Source organism: Lathamus discolor, chromosome 10 (genome assembly GCF_037157495.1).
Source record: "Lathamus discolor isolate bLatDis1 chromosome 10, bLatDis1.hap1, whole genome shotgun sequence".
In the NCBI taxonomy this organism is placed as follows: Eukaryota; Metazoa; Chordata; class Aves; order Psittaciformes; family Psittacidae; genus Lathamus; species Lathamus discolor.
In genome coordinates, this window is record NC_088893.1 from 3,534,430 (window position 1) to 3,550,758 (window position 16,329).

A 16,329-nucleotide genomic window follows, 5' to 3' on the forward strand; every position below is an offset into this window, starting at 1 on the left:
TCTATGTTCTAATTAGTTGCATAAAACTGTTTAACAACTTCAGCCTTGCTCTAACATGAAATCAGTCAGGATTATAGCCACACACAGAGAAATTCTTCACACCTATCCAGCTGGTGAAAATCACTGTCAAACTACTTCCTTCATTCCTACTGTGGACAAGCCTTTGCTCTCCCTGGTGACACATCCACATTGGTATTATCCCATTTGAGACAGAAAGAATATTTTCATTTTCTTAAACAAGTCACCATTCCCCTTCAAGAAGACTATGGAAGACTCAAGGACAAGGGGTGATGGGTTCAAAGTGAAACAGGGGAAGCTCAGGTTAGATATAAGGCAAAAGTTCTTCCCTGTGAGGGTGCTGGCACAGGGTGCCCAGAGAAGCTGTGGCTGCCCCGTCCCTGGCAGTGCTCAAGGCCAGGTTGGACACAGGGGCTTGGAGCAAGCTGCTCCAGTGGAAGGTGTCCCTGCCCGTGGCAGGGATTGGAGCTGGATGAGCTTTAACGTCCTTTCCAACCCAAATTGTTCTGTGATTCTCTAAGTTTTACCAAGTGCGGAGAAAACATCCTAGAAGAGGCACCAGGCCATCCTGGCCAGTGACACCTGGAGATGTCCTTTCACTTGCTCTAATCGGATGTTTTTCCTTCGAGAGCCAGTTGGGCTGGGAAATCAACTTTTCTGCATACACAATGCCATGAAGCTGCACCGACCACGAAACTGGTCACAACTACATATGTACACTGCACAAATTTGAGCCACAGGGCTTAAAAATGATCAGAGTGGAATTAAACCAGGGAAAGGGCTGCTAAAGGAGCAGTGGAGAATGAGCAGCACCTCTCCCTTCCTAGTGAAATACCTCCGTGCACGGGTTTCACTTTTACATTTGCTATTCTTTCTTGTGACTAATGAGTAAAACCTCCGCGTTTGGCATCTCCAAAAGTCAAGCGTCTGAAGGTGGAACTGTCCCATGATTTACCTTTGTAACTTGTGCTTTTCGTGGTTTGTGTAGTTACTACTGAGAGGGGTAAGAGTTCTTCCAAAGATATTCACCCTGTAAAGGGATTCAGCCCTTCTTCTACTTAACACAGTCTAATCCTGCACTTGCACAGTCACTGTTCTGTCTTGGTATGGTAAATAAATGCTAAATATCAACATCAAAGAAACTGATAATCTGGAGCTATTTCAAAGACAACATTCATCCAAAACTAAATCTTTACAGTAGGTGAGAAAACACAACAATTTTCTGCAATCACAGCAGGACACGGTATCACTGTATTGCCAATAAACGGCAATTTTTCACCATGCAGTCTCTAGCTAGATCTTTATTCTGATTTTCTTATCTAATAATGTACAATAAAAGAGAGACCTTGAGTTAAAATAAAAGGTTCTAAAAATCCTACCTCTTCATCTTTGTTGGAAATTCACTGTCTTGGTAAAGCTCAGCTATTTACCTGTATACCGTGGTAGGTGGAGAATTCAGTGTGTCGTAGATAAGCCTCACGTGTCCTTGGTACAACTCCAGAGCCAAAGGATCGTTGTCTCCTTTGTATAATAAGATGCCGTTGTCCTTGTCTGTTGCTACCTGTGAAACGTTAATAGCCAGGTAAGGTTGCTTAGTAAGGTAAGGTAAATATGATTAATAAATCATACATAAAAGCAACAATTTGAGCAAGCTCCATGAGACACAGGAAGGTCTTGGTGACATTGAGTGCACTTTGACACAACCAGGTTGGCCTCCCACTATGGGACGGTGCCCTTGCTTCAAATGAGAACTAGCTGTCAGGAGGTGAAAGCTGCAATTTATTTGATCCCTCTTAATAGACTGTTGCTGTATTTTTGGTCACACAAAAATTTATTTCCCAGCTACTACCCCAGCTTCAAGTGGAGGTTTAGAAAATCAACTCTGGCAGCAGGAGCGTGTCACAATGACAAGGAAACAGATTTCAGCAGGCACTGATCTGTTCGCAGGTATCTAATATATCACATATCACATGTATGTTCACAAAGAAGGGAATAAGGACCTGTCCCCATATCCACCATAGCCGCAGTTATTCACTCAACCCGAGTTATTTGCAAGCCATGCCGATTTCAAATGGGATATTTACAGAGTCAGGAAGAACAGAGTAGCCCTTGTCCCCCACTCTTGAGCCCTTTTAAGTAAGATTTCCTCTATCTCTTCTTAATTATCAATGTTGTATTCTAATTTTAATTCACTTGTGATTAATGACTGGATGCAAGAATATTAAGCTGGGGAAAAAAGAAGTGAGAACATCATCTGCATGTGTAAAAATCACTTTGGTTCTTCAAGCTCTGGCTGATGTAACATGTTTTGTACACTTAAGAAAACAATGCCCATATTTTCAGCTTCAAAGTTGACCTATAGTATGTGGAGCCTTCAGGGAGCCATATTTTAGAGTGCCCATATTTATAGAACCTCTTTTGTGGTCTTACATAAAAGGGATTAAAAGGAAGAAAACCCGGAGTTTCAATTATACATGAATCAGCTTCATTTTCATTTGAACTGTATACTCAAGCTATTAAAGATAAATATTAATTATGGATTTATTTTTTTTTCCTTAGAATAAACTTTGCAGGAACCACCCTTTAAAAATCTATTCCTAAGGAGGAAACTCATTCCGCTTTCCCATGTCTTGATGTTGGTATTTTAATTACAACCAAACTCCACCAAATAAGTCTAGAATATGATTTCCAACTGTGGAATACAATCTTTTCAAACTGAGAAAATAAATGCAATGAAATAAATATGCAGGTGTGATTTTTCTTCTCTTGTCTTTTGAAATGTTAGGCTTCATTTGCAGGGGGAATCTAACATAGACAGATTAACTATCAGTGGCCTAAGGGAGATTATCATGTCATACAGGTACTCTATATGTCTCTTTAGGAGAAAACAGATAAAGCTAGAAATTATTCCCTCATGTACTTTGGGATATTAGGAGGGGAAAAGATTAGTTCAATGCTTACTAGACTGCGAGTACAAATAACTTCAAAATCACTTAAATATCTTATTTGAGTAAGTGTCCAAAACACCTTTGATGCACAGTCACAAAGAAGCCAGTTGTAGCACAGCACTTTGATAGCGATTTTCCATTGCCTTCTGAATCTTAGACCTCAAATCCAGTTTAGGTGCAACTACAGGACTGTAACAAAATCTTCCGCCTTTCATGAGAAAGTCAGCAAAATATTGCCTGGAAAGGCCATTTAAAAAAAGAGCAAAGAGCAGCTCTTAGTAAGTGTCCTAACATTAAGCACTAATTCCTACAGGATGAGCCACAATGCTGTCAATCAGTAAGAAGCCAGGGAGGTTTCCTGAACCATCCCTATTAAATCTCCAGTCTGGGAGTAAGGGAGATTCTGGAGGCAGGTCCACAAAAGTACAGTGGTGCCTTACTGTTTCTTCAGCTTTCAGCAACTTCAGAGCAGGCCACTGGCTGACAAGCTGACTCTAACTTTGTCAGCATCTCGGCCGACGGATCCCATTCCTTCAGAACGAAAACACCTGTAAGAGCACATGTACTATGGCTTAGGGGAGCACTGAGCTGGTGACTGCTGCTCACCTGGAGGGAGATGTTTGCCTGAGGACGGATTTTGGCTGAGGGCAGCTCCACGTAGGAATCCTTCCCCACGAAGTTGACGGTGATGAGCTTCTCGCACTTCTGGCCCGCGAAGCCGGCGAGGCAGCGGCAGACGGGCTCGTAGTGCACGACGATGCACTGCGCCCCGTTCTGGCACTCGTAGTTGTCACACGGGCTCGTCTGCAGCAGGACCATCGGCGGAGGAGTCTCACAGAAGAGTCCACTGCAGAAGGACAAAGTGGGCTCAGTCTTAGCTTGTTTTAAGGAAGGAGACATATTCAGATGCTGACAGGATGCCACCACCGTGGGACAGCAACATGAGAGTCGGCTGCCATGTGCCTGCTTTGCTGTGTGAAAGCCTTACAGCACAATGCTGTACAGAGATCTCCATGCTGGGTCTGAGCAAGCCAGTTCAAACACTGAAAGCAGCTCATGCTGCACTTTGCACTGACTATTTAGCCCTGCAAGGGACAGCAGTCTGTCTACAATTGCTGCATTCCATACAAGTCCCCAGTAAAAACTGGGAGCAATTTAAGCCCAAACCTGCAATATCTCCATCCTAGGCTTTTTCATTTAAGTCTATCTCTGCTGTTAAGTGCCAAGCAGGAGGAAAATCCTCTATTCCTCGTACTTTTTACAGTCTCCTCACTTGGTTTACTGCATATCAGAGTGTATCGACAGATGGACAACTGCTAACAGGTCTCAGAAGCAATGCACTGGTACCACACTATTTGCTGGGCAGTGTTCCTGAACTGGTTGTTTCTAACAGCAACAGAATCATTCACTTTATTTTAGCTGTGTTTGTGGTTGGCAGTGTCCTGGATCAGAGCAATGCAAAGGAAAGGAAGCTCTCACAGCATCAGTGGTAACTGAGAAACAAATGCCAGGTCTGAGTAATCTGGAGGGAAGTGCTGTGGTTCAGCCATAACGATGTGAGAGGCCGAGCAACCCCCCTGCATAGGAGCCTGTGAGCCCTGGGGCTTGGGCCACATCACCCAGGAGCAGCGGTCCTGGTCCCCAGGCTGCCGGCTCAGCACGGCTGCACCCTCGCCTGTGGCAGGCTATGCTGAAACTGCCACCCCAGCGAGGCCAGAGCAGGGAAAAGGGAGCACGTGCACAAAGCTGCAGTGATCGGTCACAGTGTGCCACGTGTCAGGATGAAACCCTCTGCCCAGGTCACCCACTGGGCCTGTGGCACTGCAAAGGGCCCCAGCCAGGCTCTCTGGCTGCTGCACACAGTGTGCTGTGCCTTTATACCCCAAACTTCTCATTACAGCCACTGCTCAAACCCAACAAACCCTTTTTGCACTGAGGAGAGAACATCAACGCTTTGCACGGAGGAGTTCTGCGACTGCTTGGAAATGTGCAGCCAGTACCAGGATGAAAACTTGGTAGGCGGTGAGCAGGGGGCAAGTGTCGGGCTGTGCTGGGGGGACGTGTGTGGAGAGCTGCAGTGAGGGCTGGGGCTCAGCCTCGAATCCTGTGTTAGCTCTGGGCCCCTCACTGCAAGAGAGACATTGAGGGGCTGGAGCGGGGCCAGAGACGGTGATGGAGTTGGAGCAGGGCCTGGAGCCCAAGTGTGATGGGGAACGGCTGAGGGACCTGGGGGGTTCAGATGGAGAAGAGAAGGCTCAGGGGGGACCTGATGGCTCCCTACAAGTGCCTGACAGGAGGATGGAGCCAGGAGGGGCTGGGCTCTGCTCCCAAGGAACAAGGGATGGGACAAGAGGAACCGGCCTCAAGCTGCCCCAGGGCAGGTTTAGATGGAGCTGAGGAACAATTCCTGCCCCAGAGGTGCTCAGGCATTGGAAGAGGCTGCCCAGGGCAGGGCTGCAGGCACTGCTTTGTGGTGACGAAGCCTCAGTGCCATGGGTAAGGGTTGGACTGGATGAGCTTAAAGCTGTTTTCGAACCTGTTTGATTCTGTGACTCTGTGTTACGCAGCGCTGACAGCAGCACCACCGCTGAGAGCCCTCCCGGAGAGGACGGTGGCAGAGCCGTTTGTGCAGTGAATAACCCACGAGCCCCGTCCTGAACAGTGAGATCTCACTGGGAATTTCCTGCCATTCAGGGAGCACTTTGTGGAATCACAAATCGCTCATAAAAACACAGCAAAAAATGCCCAGCCCTCACCCCTCCCCAGTCAAGCAGGTGATTCTTGGAAGCTCAGGGAATTTCTAGGCAACCTTCCTGGATACAATCAGAATAGAAACCCAAGCCATTCCCCTACAGTAACTATCCAAGACGTGCAAGAACAGCAAACAAAACAGCCACAGCATACTCAAGAGCAATCTTGCTCAGCCACAGAGACCAGGACGCGCTGCCTGTGTAACAGAAGGAAAGGGAGATGACTGCTTTCCTTTTCCCATTTTCCCATGTACAATTTCGCACAGAGCACCACGGCTCTATCTTTAGCACTCTGTGGAATGAGAGCCCAAACCTCTCCCTGTCCCTGTTCTCCCAGCACACACTCTCTGGTCTGCCTCTGGGAAACACAAAGGAAAGAGGAATACGCAACAAAATAGGGATGGGCTAATTCCTGAACTGCATCAAAAGCGACGGAGCTGCCTTGCTCTGAGAGAAGAGACACAGGGCTTTACATTACTACTTGAAGAATACCTTGAAAGATGCAAACATTTGGGATTAGCACCTGGGAGAAGGCAAGGAAAGCTCTCTTTTCCCCAGGGCTGCAGCAAAGGGGCTGGCACAGCATGGAATACCCCAGCCAGCTTCCTAACTGCCCTAATCTGTATGTGGGCCTTGGGGCCATCCTGCTCCAGCTCTGGCATCACTTGGGGTCACATACACAGACACATGGATGCTTCCTTCTCAGCCAGAACCACCTCTTGGTACTTCTCAGGATAAAGTGCATTTCAACACTTTTCTTACTGCATTGCCCTAAACTTCCTTTATTCACCACACGGATGGAGTGAAGCTTCCCAGCCAGGCTCCCCATGGCCATCCCATTGCTACCTCGCTGCTCTAAGGGTAGGGAGATGTGGTTGACAGAGACCCCTGATCTTCCTCCTCTGCCAAGTGCCACTGCGGGCTGTCAGTGGGCACAGTCATGGGCTGCTAATAGTATTAGCTAACAGCTCAGGGAGGGGGTAAACATCCTCTACCAGAAGAGCACAATCTTGCACAGGGACAAGCTAATCTAGTCATTGAGACAAGTGTATCCCAACAGCATGATCTGGCAGTCAATGCTGCTGGCAGCCAACCAACCCCATTTATTCTGCTCCAAGGAGTATGTAGAGGAGATGTGCAGGGTGGGCAGCAGTGGGAATGGGAGCATGGCAGGCAGGGGAGTAACTGCATGTGGGTACATTGGGCTTGTGTAGCAAGGTCTTGTTGGGGTGGCTACATGGGTGGCTTCCATGAAGCTCCTGCTAGAAGCTCCCCCATGTCCGACACAGCCAATGCCACCAGCACCAAGCTGGAACTGCTGCTGGCTAAGGCTGAGCCCTCAGTGACAGTGGTAGTGCCTCTGGGATAACAAGTTTAAGGGGGAAGGAGCAATTGCAGCCAGAGAGGAGTGAGAACACTGAGAGGAACAGCCCTGCAGACACAAAGGTCAGTGCAGGAGGAGGGAGAAGGTGCTCCAGGAGCCGGAGCAGAGGTTCCCCTGGAGCCCATGGCGCAGACCATGGTGACGCAGCTGTGCCCTGCAGCCCATGGAGGTCCATGTGGGGCAGATACCCACCTGCAGCCCATGGAGATCCATGTGGGGCAGATACCCACCTGCAGCCCATGGAGGTCCATGTGGGGCAGATACCCACCTGCTGCCCATGGAGGTCCATGTGGGGCAGATACCCACCTGCAGCCCATGGAGATCCATGTGGGGCAGATACCCACCTGCAGCCCATGGAGGTCCATGTGGGGCAGATACCCACCTGCAGCCCATGGAGGTCCATGTGGGGCAGATACCCACCTGCTGCCCATGGAGGTCCATGTGGGGCAGATACCCACCTGCAGCCCATGGAGGTCCATGTGGGGCAGATACCCACCTGCTGCCCATGGAGGTCCATGTGGGGCAGATACCCACCTGCTGCCCATGGAGGTCCATGTGGGGCAGATACCCACCTGCTGCCCATGGAGGTCCATGTGGGGCAGATATCCACCTGCAGCCCATGGAGGTCCATGTGGGGCAGATACCCACCTGCTGCCCATGGAGGACCCCACCTGGAGCAGGGGGATACCTGAAGGAGGCTGTGACCCTGTGGGCAGCCTGTGCTGGAGCAGGCTGTTGGCAGGACCTGTGGCCCTGTGAAGAGAGGTGCCTGAGCTGGAGGAGGTTTGCTGCAGGAGCTGTGACCCCACAGGGGGTCACACTGGGGCAGCCTGTGAAGAACTGCAGCCCATGGGAAAGACTCAGCTTGGAAAAGTCCATGCAGGACCGTCTCCTGGGGGAGAGCCCCCACACTGGAGCAGGGAAAGAGTGTGGAATGTCCTCCCCTGAGGAGGAAGGAGTGGCAGAGACAACGTGTGACCAAAACCCCCATTTCTCATCCTCTGTGCTGCTGGAGGGCAGGAGGTGGAGAAACTGGGAGTGAAGTTGAGCCCGAGAAGAAGGGAGGGGTGTTTTAAGGTTTAGTTGTTATTTCTCATTATCCTACCCTGATTTGATTGGCAATAAATGAAAGCTGGGTCTGTTTTGCCTGTGCTGATAACTGGTGAGTGATCTCCCTCTGTCCTTATTGTGACCCAAGAGCCTTTCATTCTATTGTCTTTCCCCTGCCTAGCTTAGGAGGAGAGTGATGGAGCAGCTTTGCTGGCACGTGGTGTCCCACCAGGGTCAGACCACCACAGTGGGAAATGGTTGGTTTTGTTCTTGGGAACATTTCTTTGTGAGCACACCTGAACTATGAACTACTTATAGACTAAGAGACTTCCCCTTCCTGAGCCAGCCCCTTTGCTGCAGCTTCTTGGCAGCCCCTTCACCCCCCAGGCCACTCTGTTCCTGGAGGGTGAGCACAGCACCTCGGTGCACACAGCACCACTCAGCAACAGATCCTTTGGATTCCCCTTGCCAAGAAAACAAGGGAATATTGAGAAAACAGCAACAGCCTCATGGGAAGATTGATGCACAGAAAGCAATTCTTGCCAATTTAAGGTAGTTACTGTAGTAGCTGCCTCTCGGCACAGCAGTCAGACCAGATGAGCTGAGGACACATCAGAGCCACGTCCCCACTGGCAGCCAGGCACTGAAGTGCACTGTCCATCTGGAACACTTCCCTGTTCAAAGCCTGCTTTCATTAAGTGTGTGATCTCTCTCCAGCGCACGCTTTTTGGCTGGCAAACACATCAGGAGCACCAGCAGTGGGATCAAATGAGGGCTGACCTCTTAGCCCTGGCTGCTGTCAGGTGCGACCAGCAGAAAGGAGCAGAGCTGACCCAGCCCATGAGCTTTGTTGTACCTAATGCCAAACCCTTTGTTTTGTCTGTGAGCAACAAGTAGAACGCAGGAGGAAAGCCACTGCGTGTAATTCTAATTTCATGGAAGTTAAAAATAAGAATAATAAAAAACCCATGCAACCCGCAACAGGCTTCACTAACAGAAAGCAAATGCTGCACGAAGCCAGTGTGTCTGTGCTTGGAGCTGCTCTGAATGACTCCCTGCGCTCCCAGTATGCTCCTGCACAACCCTTCCTTGCTGTGGGATCCTCCAGTGGGTGGCTTTACAAGTGCAACTGTCCTACTGCTGGCATCTAGGAGCTACATCAGCCACAGCGCCTGCCAAGGCCTTTTCTTCTTTCATTTTAAAGTATTTTTAAAGTATATTTTTAGACATCATTAATACTATTTATTCCCCCAGCAGTGGAATGTGCAGCACAGCCTGCCTTGCAGCAAGCTTGGCCAAGCCCATTCTGCCTGGTACAATCGCATTTATTTCAGTAATCACCGCAGAGTTTCCTGCAGCAAACTATCCCAGCGGAGAAGCCTGAGGCATGTACCCAGCGGAGGAACAATGCTTTCCATCAGGCTCAGGAGCCCTGTGTGCTTCCCACCAAAGCAACATCAACCAGGACAACATTGCTGTGAGGCTGGTTGCTAGAAGGAAAGTTTGATAAATCAGGTCTCATCCAATGGATGAGACTTTTCACGAGACAGTGTTGCTGAGTGGTAAGGAAAGGTGCTGTGTAGAGCATACTACACAAGAACAGGAGATGTTAAGATGGGAAAACAGGCGTGTGCGTGTTGGTACTATTGCTTTTTGGGGCTGTCACCAGACGTGTCATTGTGCACATGAGGCCCAACATGGCTGAGAAATACCAGAGTGCCATTTGTTCAACTGTGTGAGGATGCAAGTTTTAACATCCTTCTAATGTGTGACTCCAAGTGACTTTGACATACAGCACAGTGACAACCACAACACTGCTTTAGCTCTATGCATATATTACAACAGCACAAGTACTGATAGCTGGGAGCTCACTGCAAACTCATTGCTGGGAAGTGACTCCTGATGCTTAGCCAAGAAACTTTATAAATCTTCATCTCAGGTCTCTCTGTTACCTTTGTCAGAGCACCCCTTGTGTTCACTCCCTCTCATCAACACTTGCAGCCTTCAAATACTTGCCAAGTTATCGCCTCGCCACACAGCCCAGCACCCGGGGCTCACTTCGTGAACTCTTGAGTCTATAACCCTGAACATCAGAAGGGTGAACTCTGTCAATCACCATCTTTGCAATTGCAGTCTTAAGAGGGAAAAAAAAATAATCAGAACCTCCTTCAGAGCAGCAGGCTTTAAACTACAAAAGGCTGGAGTCATGGAAAGAATAATGAACAAAATGTATTTTGTTAGCAGAATTTTAATCCTGAAATCAAACAAGATCAAGGACTATTCTGCATGGAGAACACAAGGGCCTTCAGCTTGCTCTCTGCCTTGGCAGGGGAAGCCTGATAGTGCTCACTGTGATGTTTTTCTTCTAAACCACTCTTTCTCCCTTGCAACTTGCACAGGAAACTTAGGGAGGTAACATAGACTAATACAAACTAAGAAAGCAAGCAGGAGACCTCAAGTTAATCCTGTCTCTGTTGTTGACAGGCAGCAGGATTAGTTTGCTTGACCAAGTGTACCTTGTGCTATGAAGTGCTGTCTAGGCTAGTGGTTGATTTTGGAGCCTTGTGTAGGAAGATGTTTCCTCTTAGAGGGCTTTTAGTGGAATGAAGGCCCCTCACCTGAGTGAGGGAGCAGGCTGGGCTGCCCCTGAAGACCCTGGTGTGAGATCAGCGAACCCAGGGCACTAATTGCCATCAGAGCTGCTTCGTACACAGGAAGGGGGCTAGATCAGTCTCCCACCTCCCCCTGCTGCTCTGCTCAACTGTGCCACAACTCAGAACATCTCTGACAAACACTGACCCTCACACTCATCACTGCCCGGTACTGACAGGCCTCAGAAACCAGGGGACTCACAGCAGAAGTCTCCCAGTCACTACCATCTGTGCACTCCCGATGCAGCTTTGCAATCCAGTTTTTCAACTCTAACAATTAGACAACAATGAGCATTTACAATTCCACTGTGGGACAGCCACTTGTTATCCTTCCCAGTCACCAATCTGCAAGATCCCTGAGGCCACCAAAGGGACTGAAGCAGAGAATGAAACATGGAGAAAAGGGCATGAATTTGCAACACAGAGGTATCTGATAGCCTGTAAATAACAAGTGTGATTCTGTGAAACCACGGGCTGACATGTTGTACATCAGTGCCTATTCAGGGAAGGCTGTCTGCTTTGCAATAAAAATGTATGTTGAGAGAGAAAAAAAATCCCAAACCAGCAAGGATGAAAGCAGGAGGAATGAAAACAGTTGTAGATACAAAGCAGAGAAAATGATTTATAAGCGTTCTTGTGATTTCTGCTTTGTCGAGACTGATCTTTTCAGGTACTCCTTCTTTGTCTCACGTGTATTTGAAACACAGAAAAGGTTTAGCTGGAAGGAAGCCAGTATCCAGCCTCAGGCAATGATTGGTGAATCCATTTGGAGCAGCACACTTATCTTTGACAGACAGAGAGATTTCCAGGAGTCAGATATATTGGCAGCTGCCAGAATCAGAGGCTGGAAATTTACTGCCAAAATCGTGCTGAGCCCATCCACCACCAGGTACAGAGATAGTGGCACAGAATCTCCAACCTTCTGTTTTCTTGCAGCCAGGTTCATATATCTCATTTTATCATCCTTTGCTCACTCTCATGCATGCAGAGTTTATCTCATATCATTTCTGTGAGGGTACTACCTAGTGTTTTACCAGGACTGCTGGGGCAGGCAGGCAAACACAGCACTGCACGAAAGGGAAATTGCTCTTTGCAAAGCAAGAATCATCAACCCCCCGCACTCCACGAACTACCTGAGACCTACTTCAAGATCTGAAGCACTGAGCTATCCATTCATGTAGGACTGATGCTATATCCAGAGACTGATCAGCACTGGCGATGAAAACAGTTTAGGTGCCCCATCAGTACAGAGGACAGTCTGGGAGGAGCTGACTCACGTACCTGAAGCCCTGAGGACAGATGCAGGTGTAGCCATTGACTGCATCTACGCAGACAGCTCCATGGTGACACTTATGGCCCACACAGTCATCATCATCTATTTCACAGTGTTTTCCGCTGTAGCCTGGCAAGCACTCGCATCTGCAAGATCAGAACACGGCTGTTAATAGCTTGCTTCACCATCCACATCATCAGCACACGCAGGTCCAGCACTGGTCTGATCCGCAATGGAAAGGTGTTAGCAATTATTCCTGGAAACATCGAGCACAATTCCTGCCATCAGCAATGCTCGAATCACTCCTGCCTGCCTGCAGCTGAGTTTCTGCAATCTACTTAAATCCAAGCCGAGCAAAGCAATATCATCCTACTGCTTATCTTCAGCCAACTCTGCTGAGAAAGGCGATCATACAGTTCTCCCCTATTATGCTAAAGATGACAACATCTTCCCTAACCTTACAGCCTCAATATTCTGCCAGGGCAGTTGCCCTGATGTCTCAGACTGTGATTTTGCCAGTGTTTGCACAGTGCTGAGTGTCTGAGGTTGACCCTGTGCAGCTACATAGAGTACACTAAGGCTTCACCTTCCAAATAGAAACAATCTGCAAGCAAGCCATCAACCTCAGCAGATTTTAGGAAAAACCATCAGTTTTGAGATCACCACCGGTCTGCCATTCATTTGCAAGGCACAGAATCATAGAATCAACTGGGTTGGAAAAGAGCTTTAGGATCATCAACTCCCACCTTTAAATAAACAGCAAATGTTGCTGCAACTATGGCAAGTTGTCTTTGAAGCCTGTCCTTTACCTGCTGCTATGGGGTAATGCCATTCACAGGAATCACACAATGGGATGTGCCCAAACCTGCAGACATTGGCTTTGTATTTTATTTTATCCAATTCTCCTGTTTGTTGTACAAAGGCTGCTTCAGCATTTCTATTATAAGCCTTTGCAGAAGTTTATACCCTGACAATAGAAAATACATCCCCAAGTCTGACTTGGAACAGATCTTGTGGGATTGCTGAACAGCCTCTTTCTGAACGTATAGTGAAGACAACGTTTAGTCATGAACACACTTTAGTCCATGAGACACGTTTTACTCCTCCCAGCTGCATGTTACTGCACATCTGGAAAATAAAAGGCACATCGCTTCGACCAAAACAAGGGAAGGGCTACAGTTAACTCCAGCAATAAAAAAGAGGTCTGTGCTCTTGCTAGAGCCCCTAGTTTAGACCCAGCAAGCTTGCCACCGAGAGCTGGAAGGGAAACGACATTATAAAGTTGAGGGAGGTGGCATCAGGAGAGAAACTACTGCTCCACCAACCCATTCTGCTGGCCTACTCCTCCTCCCTGCCAGAAGCCTGGTGGTGTAAGTGCAGGAGGAGGTTCCTTATGGACCTTTCCTTATGGAAATGCTTTCCAGAGGAACAGGACACACAGGAGGTGATGAGGAAAGATTTGTACATTGCAGGCAGCAGTCACTGCGCTGATTTGGCTCTGACTGACAGCGTGCTTTGGGTACTGGCAGCTCCCCAGCTTGTCAGGGTAAGGCAGCAGGTCCTTGGTGTGCTAATGACCAGTGCAGGGCTGTCACAGCAGCAGGGCTCCAGCAACCCTCGAGTTCAAGCGTTGGGAGGAATGTGACCTTCAGCCTCCATACCCAAACACAGCTTGTGACTGGCTAAAGAAGGAGGAAACAGGGCAAAGCCTGCAAAACCTGCGGGCTGTAGGATGGATAATGTTATGTAGATGCACATACTTTCTTTCTCCATTCTCCTCCCAGGAGAGGCCCCCATCATGACCCTCCACAGCCATGGGGTGCTGGATGGTCCAGCCCTGCACGCCTGAGTTGTTCTTTTACCCCTTAGTGGCTCAGGGAATACTGTGATTAACATAATGGAGATGACAAAAGAGAGCAAAAAGTGTTCTTCCCCCAAGCCATAAGACAGTGGTGATATTTTTTGGCAACGTTTTAGTCACACCTGCAAGCAAATAATGTCAATCAAAAGACTTTGTGGGGGGAATTGGCAGCATTAATCCTGTTGCTTTTTATTGATCCCTGCAGTCCTAATATAAAGTGATGTAATAACGAACGATGTGCAGTTCCTTATTCAGAGCTGCCATGCATCAATTTTATGATGTGTATTGGCTATCTCAGTAATGACAGAACCACCACTTTTCTCTGCAGGGCTGCATTAAATCAGCATTTTAAGCTGTCAGGTAATAATTCCAAGCTTCAGAATAATAAAGTATATTTATACCATGGTCCAACATCACTACAGCAAATGGAAAAACAAGCTCCTTTCCTGAAGTTTTTTTGGTTTCTTTTTAAAGTAATTTCATTGTGTTAGATGCTATTTTTTGATTTTTGCTTTGTTTTGTTGTCTGGCATACTGAAAGCTGCTCTTCTTCTATAGTAACAGCACAATAAAGATGTGGAGGCTGGAAGTGAGGAAAGCCACCTGCAATTTTAGCTTCAAAAGCAAAGTGTTCTGCACAGCCAAACACACACTGAAATAGCCCAGTTTGCTTCCAAGCTTGGCTTTCTCTTTAGAAACATGGAATTCCTGTTGGGCCAGTCATCTCAGAGCATTTAGTCTGTAACATCTCTGCGTATGCCTGGAGGAAAGCAGATGAGAAGCTCAGCCCCAGGAGTGCATCACACAGCCTCCTCCTCATGGAAACCCATGAACCTCCCCATTATGGCCTGGGAAGGTAAGTTAGCTCCATCCTTATCCCACACAGTGCAGCAAGTGATGAAGTGAGGATCAGTAAAGTATGATGCAGTGCAGAGGTGGCAAAGACACTCTCATAGTCAAATCCTGGTAAGACAGCAATTGACACCATTAGATCACTTATCTCATTTCCCAGTGACAACCTGACAGCAGTACACTGGAGATCTTGTTTTCTGCTTCAGCCTTGTAGCGATGGCAACGTTCCCAGGGAGAATACCATGTCTAGTGGTATTTAAAATGTTGGCCTACCTGAGGGGGTTTCCATCTGCATGCATTCAATGTTTGCTGCATTAAAGCCGTGAATCATGGCTTCTATTGCAGGGCCAGAATGGAATTTCCCTCCCCATATCAATAAATAATTTGGCTTCCTATTTTTTCCTGTCTTTGTCATCTTTTCCTCCCTCCACAAAGTTGCAGAGCAACTAGAGCTGAAGGCACGAGAGGCAGACTGGCTGGTGTCCTTGCTGCTACGCTGGTCTTCACTGGTGTGTCCTATCCATGCACCCAGGGCACAAACCTGACAAGTGGACGGTCTGTTCAAGAACAAGCCTGAACCCTGCTATTAATATTCCCTGTCCCTGGAAGCAGAGGGGAGGACTGATTCATGAACCTGACTCACTCTGCACGTCGCACTGCACCACACCGTTACGTGCTGGATGTGTGGTACCTCACAGGTCAGGAGATCAAACTGCTCCAGCCATCAGCAGCAACACAGGACTAGAGGTGGCTGTTTTCAGTGAGACCCAGCAGGCACCACACATCACTGCAGAAGCTGCTGCAGGATCTGAGCCCATTTCTGAATGGTTTGGGGCAAATAAAGTATGAGAGAAAAAGCAACACTTGGACAAATCCATGTTCAAGGTTGGCAGGCTCCCTCACCTCCAAGTCTGGCATGCAGGAAAGCAAATTGGGACAGAAGGAATGAAATTCCAGATTTTTGGGTAGCATTCTGTGAATAGTGGGAAGAATAATGCAACAAACAGTAGTAGAAAATACTTAGGCTCCCCTCAGGGGTTAATGGCACCACTGTGAACAGTTTTCTAGCAAGCAAGGAAAACAATAATGTCTTCTTTATTCAAATTGTTTGGGTGACGGGTATGTAAATGTTTCCAGAAAGGGTAAAACCATTCAGGACCACAGCTGTCTCCATCCCTTCATACATCCAGCAACACAAGGTAATGTGAGTTACAAGCCTTTGCCTGGTAACATGATGTAGCTACTGGATTAGCTGAATGATGGATTAACTAGGAATGAAAGCTGGAAAGAACATCAGGGACTATTTCTGTCCTGGTAACACACCTCCTTATCCAGCCCTGTGCATCCTGTCAGAAACTATCCTAATGATTCAATAGTTCCATCTTCCTCAAGAGTTGGAAATGTTTCTGCCTGGAGTGTTTTCTCCCCACAGAAAGGCCTAAGTTGTGCAGATGAGTGTCCAGCACAGACCCAGCTGCCCTCCTGAGAGCCAGCAGCTCTGAAGTTTTGCTTCACTTCCTTTTAACTGTATGAAATGTTCTTT

The 16,329-nt window shown here is 47.9% G+C and overlaps 1 protein-coding gene across 2 annotated transcripts in view; it reads right to left on the reverse strand.

Moving 5' to 3' along the window:
* The window catches only part of SLIT3 (slit guidance ligand 3), a 533,501-nt gene that overhangs the window by 24,505 nt on the left and 492,667 nt on the right, over positions 1–16,329 (reverse strand). For both annotated transcript variants that reach the window (XM_065690971.1, XM_065690970.1), the window contains 3 exons: positions 12,083–12,220; positions 3,573–3,813; positions 1,449–1,579 (listed from right to left, as the gene is read on the reverse strand). In XM_065690971.1, the coding sequence (XP_065547043.1) occupies positions 1,449–1,579; positions 3,573–3,813; positions 12,083–12,220 (510 nt within the window). The remainder of the gene's footprint in view (positions 1–1,448; positions 1,580–3,572; positions 3,814–12,082; positions 12,221–16,329) is intronic.